This window comes from Adiantum capillus-veneris, chromosome 4 (genome assembly GCF_014529385.1).
Source record: "Adiantum capillus-veneris isolate H3 chromosome 4, ASM1452938v2, whole genome shotgun sequence".
NCBI lineage: Eukaryota > Viridiplantae > Streptophyta > Polypodiopsida > Polypodiales > Pteridaceae > Adiantum > Adiantum capillus-veneris.
The window spans coordinates 48327057-48339423 of NC_140934.1; the positions used below are offsets into that span (position 1 = coordinate 48327057).

Here is a 12367-nt window from a genome sequence, read left to right on the forward strand (position 1 = left end):
CGAATGTAAGGAGGGTTTTGGACAGGGGTATGAGGTCGCCCAACAATGGCATTCTCTACGCTATGATATTGAGAGCCAATGAGACCCGATAGACAAAATTCTAGTTCATCTCTTCCTTAGTCTTTCTCATGGCAGTGTATAATAGTAGCATGAAGCAACTTGCTCTCCATGTGAAGATGAAGCACCATTGTTTGGTCATGCATGTAGACTCGTAATGCCTTATTTTATTTGCACATCACATTGTTATATATGTGATCTCTCTCTCTCTCTCTGTGCACACTAAAGGCATTACTTCTTTTTAATAGGATAATTATTTTTTATTGTTTTTTCATAATGTAATTTGATTCATCACAACAAATAACGTAGCTAGAAAACCTCTTGCAAGTCCTCAATCACTTTCTAGCATTGCATTGCCTTTTATGCTATCAACCTTGGAACATGGAACAATAAAAATACAAACAACAGTTCATATACCTCATGGAGTTCACATACAAGTTCACAACGAATCCACGCTTGCTCGAGTTCATATTTAAGATCAATGGTTGTGATCTTCACCGACACATGATGCCAATTTTTAACCATAGATCCCCTCCAAATTTTGGGTGTTATTTAGTGGCGAGGGGTCATGAATTTAATTTAAGAGTTACGATTAAGCTATAGTGTGTTAGAGCTTGGTTCGTCGAGCGTGGAAGTTTTCATGCACGCCTATACAGCGGGATGCATTGCCATTCTCTCGCGAGGAGCACGCAACTTTTAACTTTTGCGAACAGTGTTCTCAAGAGAAGCTCGACAACCCATCGCTACGTTATCTGCAAGAATGCATCTACAGTCTCCTCTCCGATTGTGGTCGCTAGCATCGACACCAGCACCACAACCGCCTCCTGTCATTCATATGGTGGGAAGCAGGTGATTCAAGTCAATCAGGCACTCTATGATTACGTTCTCGCACATACAAGAGAGCCCCAGGCACGTTTCTTCACCATCAAGCTATACATTGGATTTGATTGTAATGTTTCCCACGCAAGAGGATGACTCATGTCAACTAGAATTCTTTTCTTTTCTTGCTTGCAACGGGTTGGAGTGAGTGGAAGATAGACCATGTAGAATCATGTTGTATGGCAAAGTTGTAAATGTGATGCATGAATTCAAAGCCATGTGAAATTTGACATCAGTTTCGTGAATCATCTTCAATATTAATTTTGCATACACGTAAAGTGCTTCATGAGTCTACGCGTATTGAGGCATCTGTACTCAAAGAAAGTAGATAGCTTGCCATATTATATGTGACTAAGGGGCATGTGCAAAGGGCATATCCATAGATAGTGACTTACGAGCTTTTTAGGAGTTTATTCTATCCCCACTCAAGGAGAAAATTAACATTTTGAGACATTGATGCAATGACAAAAACTAGGCCAGATGTATAGTTGCTCGACGTCAGTGAAATTCAAGATCAAGGGTACGTCAAATTGCAACCATGCCTTTGTCTCGCCATAGAATCATAATTAGTCATAGCTTGTACATGACCAAGTGCTTATTAAGTCGTGCGCTATTAGATGCATAAGTGACTCATCCCACATTTAGCTTTGATGTAAATGTAGTTTGCTAGATCATGAAAGAGACCTTAACACACCTTTCATTGAAAACAATCTGCTCCCAAGTGAAAGCTCGTATTGTCTTTTAAGCCACCGAATCTCCTTTTAGATGGTTTTAAAACTTTTTGACCTTGCACGACAAAAAATACAAGTAAGAGTATCCAATATAGATAGATAGAACTTGCAGTTGGAATCCAATACGTGCGCACAAGCGGGTGCTCAAAAGAAAGAAAAAAGACCGTACATATGTATGGCGGTGAGACGACACACTTCCTTCATCATTTTTTATAATTTAGGGAGAATGTGCCCTTCTCCCATGAGTATGTCGTGTTCAATGTTAAAGGGAAGTAATAGCTGAGTAGTGGCTGAGTAAGGATATACACCTTCAGTGTTGAAGTGTACCGTCTTCAAAATGTTATAAAGGTTGGTAAGGATATTGCTACCTTGTAGGAACTTGTCGTGAGAGCGCATCCTTTGTTCAGGCACTCACAAAGAAATCTCTCCCGTGGTATAGGCTTGGCAAGCTGCCAACAAAATGTGGTCAAAGCTAGGTCACATTTTTCATGAAGGCAAAAGTCATCCATGATCAACTCTCGGCTATGAAAGGAACATTGACTAATAATCGGTTAGCTGCCTTGGTACTTAGAGTTGCTTGAGAGTACGAGATGGTGGCAAATGCATTACACCTGCAGATCACGAAGGAAAAACTGGGTTTTAATGATCTCACTTCTTTTCTCATTGAGGAGGAAGTCGTCCTAGTCTTCCAAGGCAAGGTTCGAGTTTCAGAACTAGCAAATGCTGCATCAGAAACTAAAAAGAAGTCATGGAGTTGTTGTTACAATTGTAGAAAGCACGGTTATTTATCTTGGGATTGTGCATTTAAAGGCAAAGGCAAAGGCAAGCTTGATGAGGACAACAATGATAATGATTCTACCAAGGGCTCAACCAATCTGCTGGTGAGGTGCAAACCACACTGGTAATAGCTCCAACACTCTAGACCATTGGTGGGTGCCGCAACATGCTTTAGCCAGAGAGAGGCACGTGGGCGGCAGAGAGGGGCAAATGGCACTCCCAATACTTTGATTTGGATCCGTGTGTTAGAGTTCAAGTCATTAGTGTTTGGACTTGTGTGTCGGAGTTCAGAGCACATTGCATCTGGCGAGGAACCAATGTGACGTTTACAAAACACTATGGATGTGCTGTATACAATTCCTTGTTGTTGGCAAGATTATGGACAAGGTGTGTTCCAAAGTTCATCATCTTGAGAATCTTGGATGTGATGTGTTAACAGTTCACTTATGGGGATTTTCAGGCGTAGTGTGGTCTAGAATTCAATTTTTTAATGGGGCGATTGGTGCTCAGGATGGTAGCAACAAGTGGCTAGTTGCAAATCCGAGGTGTATCTAGTAGTTAGCCACTGCTGGGATGTTCGTGGTAACTTCTTCATCGAGTTGCTCTTTCTACATATGGCCACTACGAGGTGGAAAGAGGGTGTTAAAAGTTATGCATCTCAAGTGAATGCCCAATGTGACCCTATATATCGTTTTTGACATTTTTTACTTATTTGACATGAGACTTGGGTTGGAAAACTTAGTTGAGGGGTATATAAGAAGCCCCAACCCCCATTGTATTAATCATCTAATCTGTTGCTGAGTTGATTGGTTTTGACAATCTCTCTTTATCTCTACGTTTCCGCATCGTCTACTTCGACCAAATCATCCATGAGGTCTTCATATGATGGTAGATCCAAACTGCAGTGGTAGGAGCTGCAAACACAAGGAGAAGCAAGACCAAAGAGAGTCAAGGCTCGAGAACCACTGAGAAGTAGTATGTAGGAGAATACAAAGCAATCTAAGGATACCCAACTTGAGAGAACATGTCCAAACGAGGTATTGGACGTGGCAAGAGTAAGCACGAGTCCATCATATAGAATGCCGACCAAAGAGCAAGACAAATCAATCTGATGTGGAGAGGTAGTAGTCAATGAAGAGGGAGCAAGGAAAGCCGAGGTCAAGTAGCTGCAATAGGCACACCGAGTCACATCCTTAAGACAAGTGCCTATTGCAAAACATTATCTGCTGTGTCATGAGGGCAAGTGAGCCACACGTGGTGAGAAGCCTATAAGCAAGAGGAAAAGCATATGGAAGGTGAACATAACTTAGAAAAGCTACTTGCAAGAAGGTGCTTCCTTAAACAACCTAAGGAGAAAAAGAAAGAAGCCTCGCATTTAAAGGAAATTGGTTAGAGGTCAAAGATGACAAGGTACAAGTTAAACAGTTGGACCTCAAGGTTAGGAAACAATGGGAACCAGTTTTTGGAGTTATACTAGAAGGTGTGCTGTTACATACTTGGACACTCTGAGGGAGAAATCAATAGCAACACACGAACAGAGAGAGAGAGAGAGAGAGAGAGAGAGAGAGAGAGAGAGTCGACACGGAACGGCAGAGTTCCTTCGCCAAATTCACTGGCCCCAAAGACTGGCACCCCTTTCGGTATTTCTTTATTCAATTCTCGAGGTTCCAACTCTCTCCGAGATTCTGCTTCCAGATGCTTTGCGGAAGAGTGGCCCTTTGGGCTCTTTTAAAGTTACAAGGGATGCCCAAAAGCAGAGCCCCAAAAAGCATTAGGTCCAAAAGCACTTATACCCACAAGCATCTGCTCTAAAAGCTCCATGTAAAACTGCAAAAAGCTGCTAGGCAATTTTTTGGAAATCTGTACAGCCTGCCATGTGAGCACTGTTAGCGTAAATAACAGAATTCCGTACAGTTGCCACATCAACATATCAACGCATTTTATGAAAATCTGTCCCAGTGTTTAACTTTGTGCTCCATAAGTTCTTTAAATTGGTAGGGATTAGGTTTTTAATTCCTAACCCCCCTTTAGGCCTCTTGCCTAATTCTTCAGAGTTCAACTCCTCTTGTCCACTCAACCATTTCTCTTTTAGTTGGGCACGTCACGTCATCACTTTATGACATCCCCCCTCTTGAAAGAATTGTATTCGCCCTCGATTACGCCCGCAAAACAGCCAAAGGACAGAAACTTTCTTTAATAGACAGTGATGCTATGTACCCATGCACCAGACTCCACCAATCGTGAACTTCTACAAAGACATCAGTCACTGATCAATCACATTTCTGTCAAGGGTCTTAGATACAAATCATGATCAGTTAACCATTTTGCAATCACATTTAGACCGCGCTGATCTTTTCACGGATGTCTTGATCTACTAAATCCGTGCTGATCTTTTCACGGATATCTTGATTTACTAAATCTTATTACTATCAGATTCATATCCGTTCTTTTCTTTCATATTAATCAAGAAAACCATGCCTATGACCATCCCCACAAGACAGTACATCCAAATAGCATGCAATTCACAAAATCACACACTTAGTTGACACTAACCACCATGTTTCAATCATTCATTCTAGCTATCACATTCCGTCCAAAGCTCTTGATACACCTAGATCATTGTGCAACCATTTCATCCTTTCGGAACTCTTGATGCACTCACAAGAGTATCGGGCCATCTCATCGAGACAGAAATCTTGATGCACTAGAATCTCATTCACTTAGCCATCACATCCAGATCTCGCTGATCTCTAATAGTTGTTTAGATGCACTAAGTTCAAATCATTCATCATACAAAACGTTGCAGACATTTCATCTTTCTCTACATGTCTCTAGCAATACACACATGAAAGAGCACATGCCTTCAGTTCAATCAAGGAAATTTTCAATTCAATGTGCATATGTTCATAAATTCATTCCGCAAAATACTGCCAGCTCATGAGTAGCCCTAAAATCTTGAAGCGAAATTAGTCACTTTATTCAATCTAGGCAATCTGTGACAAAGCAGTGGAGTGGCTCTCCCCTCTTGTGCAGTCCGCACCGCATCAGAATTAACTTGTTGATCGGTAACTTTTGGCATAGACACTGCTAATATTTCAAAAGCTTCAAGGTACAGCCTCTCTGAAGAGAATTCGCGATGTTCTTCTCCTCCATCCACGAGGGCCAAAAAGTACCTGTGACCAAAAGTACCCGTGACCAAATTATCTGGTGGACCTAGCTTGTCACAAACTGCTGACGTGTCAAGCCAATGGAGAACGGAGCCATTGTGCAGATCCGGACAGAGGGCCTAGATCCTAAGAAGAAGCAGCTGAAGAGTTGAATTTCCCACCAACTTATGGGACCCCGTGTCACAAACTGGTGATGTGGCACTGCCCCCGGACACACTCACACAAGCTGGCAGCAGGGTACAGGTCCGCAAAACGCAACGGAAAGCTGACGTTGCAATTTGTACGGATTGCTCCGGATTTTGCGGCGTGATAAGCGCTGACATTGCTGACGTGGCCTGTCGTACGGAAATCCTGCTTTTATGCTGATGAAAGTTCACTGGCTGATTTTAGCAAAGCTTTTAGGCCAGTTGCTTTATTTTAAGAAGCTTTTAAAATTGAGAGCTTTTGGGGCTCTGCTTTTGGGCATCCCTTGTGACCAATAAATAAGTGGGCAAGGCCTCACTTCTTAGAGCATCTGGACGCAGAGTCTGAGAGTGAGCACCTACCCACTCTCTTGTACTTTGAACACAGATTAATACAAAAAGAAATACTGAAAGGGGCGCCAGTCTTTGGGGCCAATATCTCTAGGCACGGAACTACGCCGGGCCGTGTCGACTTAAGTGTGACTTGTGAACTGTTTTGACGTGAATCTCTGCCGTGTCACGGTAGAATCTTGACTTGGGGTGTCCAAGTTTGTTATAGTGGTATCAGAGCACGGCCAATTTCTCTTCTACCGGGAAATCCGATCCTTTTCTCGCGACACTTATGGATTCCAACAGGGAACAGTCGACTTCTTCTGCATCTGGGAATGCGGGAGGAGATCACGAAGGAGATCAGCGTTTTCTCTTTGGAAACCTGCGTTTTTGCTCTCAGACCTGTGTTTTGTTGATTGTAGCCTCTTCTGCACCTTTCCTCTCCCATCTCCCTCCTTCCAACCACCATCGCCATCTTGCTGCCCCTCCTCTGCACCAGCGTTTTTTTCAGCCAGCAGAAGGCCTAGCGTTTTTGCAGGAGGGCAGCCCCTTTTGGCTCTGCGTTTTCTCCTATGCTCTAGCATTTTCCAGCCACTTTGGCCTTGCGTTTTTTGGCAGCAGGACAACCAGCAGCTTGAGCAGCATTATTCATTTCAGCCTCTACTTGCTGATCTTGGACAGCCGGAGCCCTGCTCCTTGCCCCTTGGTCTTCCCGCTTGGAAGTTGAACCCTCACGGACTTTGCCGGCGACTTCCCGATCAACTACTTGCTGATTTTCAGCCTGTTTTGGTGCATTTACAGCCGTCACCTCACCTTCTCGGCATCCAGTGTTCATCACCTGGCGTTTTTGCTCAAACCCCTGCGTTCTCGCGGTGTTTCGAGCTCCCTTTTGCTGCGATTTCAGGTTTGGACAGCACCTCGACTTTGCTTCATCGGCATCCCTTCGGCTTTCCCTTGCCTCTCCCGTCACTTACACCCTACTTCGTGGTCATTTGGTGTTCTAACCGGAGCGGTTATTCAGATCTTTTTCTGAACTTTGCTCCTTCGACATTGAGACGTGGACTCAGATATAGGTGCCGGCACAACGGACGGATCTCCCTCGACATTGCAGATCTTCCCTCCTCGAGGCTCTCTTGCCCTCGGGAAGATGCAGGGATTGGATTGGTACAGGTACTTATGTGGATGTGGCTTGTGTTTTCCACCGCTACTTCTCCCTCAGTAACCCTCCCTCCCTCTCCCTCGACTGTTGTTGCTCTATTTGGGATTGCTCTATCCACCTCCTTCATTGGTTCTTTGTATGATAGACCCGTGCCTCTTGGCACGTCAGACACTTCTTTTGGACATGTTCTCCTAGATGTGAGTATCCTTTGGCATCTGGATGCTTGCATGGTCTCTTCGGACACACTGCTTCATGGTGGCTCTTTTGCCTTGCCTCTCCATGGTAGAGCTACTTCCTTGCTTCTGCTTGGTCCTGTGGCTCCTCCACTTGCAGTTTGGATGTACCTATGCACTACTTACACGGTGAAGACCTCATGGATGTTCCTTGCTTTGCTGGTCTACTCCGAGGCTATGACTTTTACATCACCGGTCAGTCTTCCCGATGCATCCTCTCAGCCCTCCTTTACCTCACCACACTCCATTACTTTCCCAAGGGGGGAGTGCTCCTATGTTGCGTGTCTTCACGACTTGCACTTGCAGACTCTCTTGGATTTTTTGTCCAGACCCTGGTGGTGGATCTGCTTCCACAGGTTGACTTTCCCCAGGATCTCCTTCAACTCTTTTGTCCGATATTGTGTGTGTACCCATGGAACGACAGATCATATCGCAGCTCATATACCTCCGAGACGACTCTTCTCCCGGAAGATTGCAAATATTGCGGTCTCTACGGATTGCTTATCCTGTCATCTTGTCTACTATGGTGGACTATGCCTTCCCTATTGAGCCTCTTTTTCCTGCTCTTCTTCCCTCTTCTGCTCGAGCTTCTTTGACTTGGATATGCTACCGGTTTTCCTCGTCAGGGGGGGGGGTCCCCATGTCTCGTCTCCTGTTGCTACACTGGGTCCTTCCATCCTAGTGGTGATCATCATCGATGGGCTATTGGACGCTCATCTTAAATTACTTCCTCATATAAATCCTCTTCAACGACTTATTCCGTAGCTTGTCACTCCATCAGCTTCCTTGTGCAACTTGATTGGAGTTTCCTCACCCTTGGTCATTATCACATTGGTGTTGTATGGATTGTCATGTTGTTTGGCTGGCGCTCCTCATCCTTTTCTCCCGGGATTTACATCATCTCCAGATTTACCAGGCGTGTTGCATTCTCCTAGACAGCTTCTCCGCATCTGTTGTTTAGGGGGAGTGTTAGATTCTTCATCTCCGGATGCTTCGCACACTGTCTACATGCTTCACACATATCACGTGCATTGGCCCTTGGTTGTGGGTTGGCCACCCGTACACCTGCTGGACAGGGATCTCAGGCACACTTAGGGTTGTTTAGCACATTTCCCACTTTAGACCTGTTTTGATCACATATTCCCCATTTATATTGGAGGGTCATATTTTTAGGTCATTGGGCTATATTGAGGATTATTGCCCGACCGGCCCCTATTCTCCTATATATAAGAGGGGGGGTACCCTCTTTCTCATTGTCTTGTCTCACACCATGTAGCCATCTGGAGTTATTGGGCTGCCAGCCTTTCCACCATCTGTCTCATGTCATGTCTCTTCTCTCTCGTGCTATTGTCTCTTTCTCTCTCTCACCTTCCGCTGCACACTGACAATTTGGGTCGTCAATCTACTTTTGCCTCGGCGAGAAAGCAGAAGAAGCGTGCATGATTTGAAGGACTACCCAGTTCTTCTTCTTCTGAATTCTTCTAGCTCTTCTGACTTGAGCGAAGAAGATAGGAAAGGGAAAAAGCGAAGCAAAAAAGCAAAGCTTCGGAAAGGGCAAGAAAAAGGCAAAGAAGCCTAAGTTTCGCCCAGTTTCTGACAGTTCTACAGAGGACTATCCTCAGATACTTCGGACTCCCACGATCACAGGTTTTACGCAAAGAAGAAGCATAAGCCAACCAGTATGACTTCCTCGAAGATAAAAGCAAGAAAGGTAGAGAATTTAAAGAATGTGGACAGTCAATTAAGTTTGACACTTTTTGGATTCCGAGATGCTTCGAGGGCTTTGGCCTTCATACAATAGTTTGACATAGCTTTCTCTGGAGGGCATTACTCAGAGCTCCAAGATTCGGAGGGCTACCTCTTTCTTCAAGGGAAATGCTCGAACATGGTGCTCAACCCTTCTACTGAACAAGGAAGCTCTGTTTAAATGGTGGAAATTCAAAAGGCATTTTATTTCTTTTTGGCTGACTCGGGAGTACAAACGAGATATATGAACTGGCTGGAATCCTCTTCGGATGACCAAGGGAGATTCTCTAGACGCGTATTGCGAGAGATTTTGGAGCTCTTTTCTACTCAGCTTCTTCATTTAAGAAGATCTTGGTTAAAGAACACATTTAAGGGTTTTGCTGTGGACTTCCTACAGAGATCCGAGATCACTGCTTAGAAACAAAAGTAAAATTCTATTCAAGAATTGATGGATCATGCGAAACGGGGTTTTGCCATACATTCAGGCAATTTGACTTACCCCACTGATGAGATCTTGACTGAGAGAACCCAATAGACTTCTAAAAATGATAGCATAAAGAAAAAGAGCCCCCAAGAAAAGAAAGACAAGGATTCACGACCCGGGCTCACTCTTCGAAAGAGGGCCAATTACATCAAAGAGGGGAAGTGTTTTGGATGGGGGGAACATGGGCATGTCTCCGTGAAGTGGCCTAGAAAGGCACAGCAAGAACAGAATGAAGACAGGCCAAAGAGTTCGAGAGCAACTGAGAAACGTGGACGAAAAGGCAAGATGAAAGCAGGACTGGATCCAAATTGCATGGGTACTGACCCAAGCACGATTGATGAAAGTACAGAACTTTGCCGAGCTTGGGGCAAAATGAAAGATCAAGAAGCCCTGATTTTCTTTGATAGAGGAGCCAAGGCCAACTTCATTTCACTTGAATTGGCGGCACGACTCAAGATTACACCCGATCGGATGGGACCATAAGTAGAGGTAGTTCTAGCGGCACCCGGCAGGGACGTGGCCATTACACCTGTCATTGGGAAACTTCGGTTGCATTGTCAGGGGTATTTGGGGCATGAGGACTTCTACATAATGCCCTTGGAAGGTTGTGATGTCCTCCTGGGTGTCCCTTGGTACTATAAGAATAATGTCGTGGTCGATTATCGGGCGAAGAAAGCGACATTGACTATTGCAAAGGGCCGAAACATTGTACTCGATGTGAAACTGAAGGGCGAGTCTGTCCCTGTTGTATAGGCTTTGGCCGTTTCAAAATTAATGAAATTGAGGCTGTTTGTTTACTCGATCTTTTTGAAAGAGTTGAATGATGAACATAGGACAAATATGTCTGAACTTGATAAAGAACGCCAAGATTTTCTCCACACTCATGCCGATTGCTTTTCTGAGGGCCTGCTAGGCGAGTTACCACCAGCTCGTCCTGAGGATCATACCATTGATCTGATATCTGGAAGAATACCACCGAATCGGCCACCTTATCGTGTGAGCCGAGCCCAGAATGAAGAGATTATGAACCAAGTGAAAGACCTCTTGGAGAAGGGTCTTATCCAATCGGGTACTTCACCTTACTGCTCCCCGGTGTTGTTGGCTTTGAAGAAAGACGGATCTTGGAGAATGCGCATTGATTATAGAGCTCTCAATAAAATCACCATCAAGAGCAGATTTCCGATTCCGAGGATCGATGATATTCTTGACCGACTACTAGAGGGATCCTCTTGTTTCAGCAGGATCAATTTGAAGAGCGGATATCAACAGATCCGAATCGCGCGGGAGATGTCTACAAGACAGCTTTTCAAACGAGCTTCGGTTTATATGAATTTTTGGTGATGCCTTTTGGCCTTACCAATGCTCCAGCGACTTTTAACCGAATGATGGACAGGATTTTCAGAGAGTACAGATCTTTTGTTGGCACTTTCTTTGATGACATTATAGTCTTCTTCAAGGATGAGGCAGAACATAGACAACATTTGCTACAGGTCTTTCAGGCATTGCGAGATCACAAGTTGGTGATCAATGCCAAGAAGAGTGAATTTTTCTTGCCAGAGATACGCTTTTTGGGACACATCGTCTCAGCAGCAGGAGTACAGATGGACCCAACCAAGATTGAGACTATACGTGATTGGCCCGATTTGAAGAATGTCCATGAAGCTAGAAGCTTCTTGGGCTTATATTCTTACTACCGGCGGTTCATTAGAAAGTTTGTAGAGGTTGCTTCCCCTTTGCATATCTTGATAGAGAAAGGTGTCCCTTTCTCGTGGGGACCCACAGAGGTGACTGCCTTTTAAACTTTGAAAGAGAAATTGACTATGGGACCAATTTTGACTTTGCCGGATTTGCAAAAGTCTTTCGAAGTATATTGTGATGCTTGTGGTCGTAGTCTGGGTGCGGTCTTAATGCAAGAAGGCCATGTCATTGCCTATGAGAGCCGATTGTTTTCAAGGCCGGAATTGATAGCATAGATATATGAGAACGAGCTTTTGGCGGTTATCCATGCTCTTACTCAGTGGCGACATTACCTACTCGGAGCCGATTTTACGGTCTTCATTGATCATCATAGTTTACGCTACTTCTTGTCACAGAAGCAGCTATTGGAAAGCAGATGCGGTGGGCTAACATCTTGTCAAAGAAGCAGCTATCGAAAAAGCAGATGCGGTGGGCTAACATCTTGTCATAGTTTCACTTCCAGATTGTCCATGTGCAGGGATAAAAGAACTTGGTGGCAAATGCTTTGTCCCAGAAGCCATTGGTCTTGGCTATTTCTGCGATTTATCATAGAAGCTTCGAGGACATGGTCGATCAATACGCCACAAATCCAGGTTTTTAGATGTATTTAGTCGAATACAGAATGGGCAGGTAGTAGCGGGATATTCCATTCGGGATGGCTACTTGATGAAGAAAACGATGTTGTGCGTTACACAGCCGCCGTTGAGGGAAAAGGTTCTAACCGAATGCCGTTGTCCACCATTTACGGGTCACCGCGGCATTGACACCACCTTGCAAGGAGTGGAGCGATACTTCTTTTGGCTGAGACTCAAGAAGGACGTGGACGATTTTGTATACAGCTGCTTGGTATGCCAGAAGGTCAAGTTTGACAGGCATAAAGCATAG

The 12367-nt window shown here is 44.5% G+C and overlaps 1 protein-coding gene across 1 annotated transcript in view; it reads left to right on the forward strand.

Moving 5' to 3' along the window:
* Positions 1 to 650: 650 nt before the first annotated feature.
* Positions 651 to 12367, forward strand: part of LOC147459112 (uncharacterized) — a 75569-nt gene continuing 63852 nt past the window's right edge. The window contains exon 1 of the mRNA XM_086510448.1: positions 651 to 966. Within this exon, the coding sequence (XP_086366574.1) occupies positions 718 to 966 (249 nt within the window). The 5' untranslated portion in view covers positions 651 to 717. The remainder of the gene's footprint in view (positions 967 to 12367) is intronic.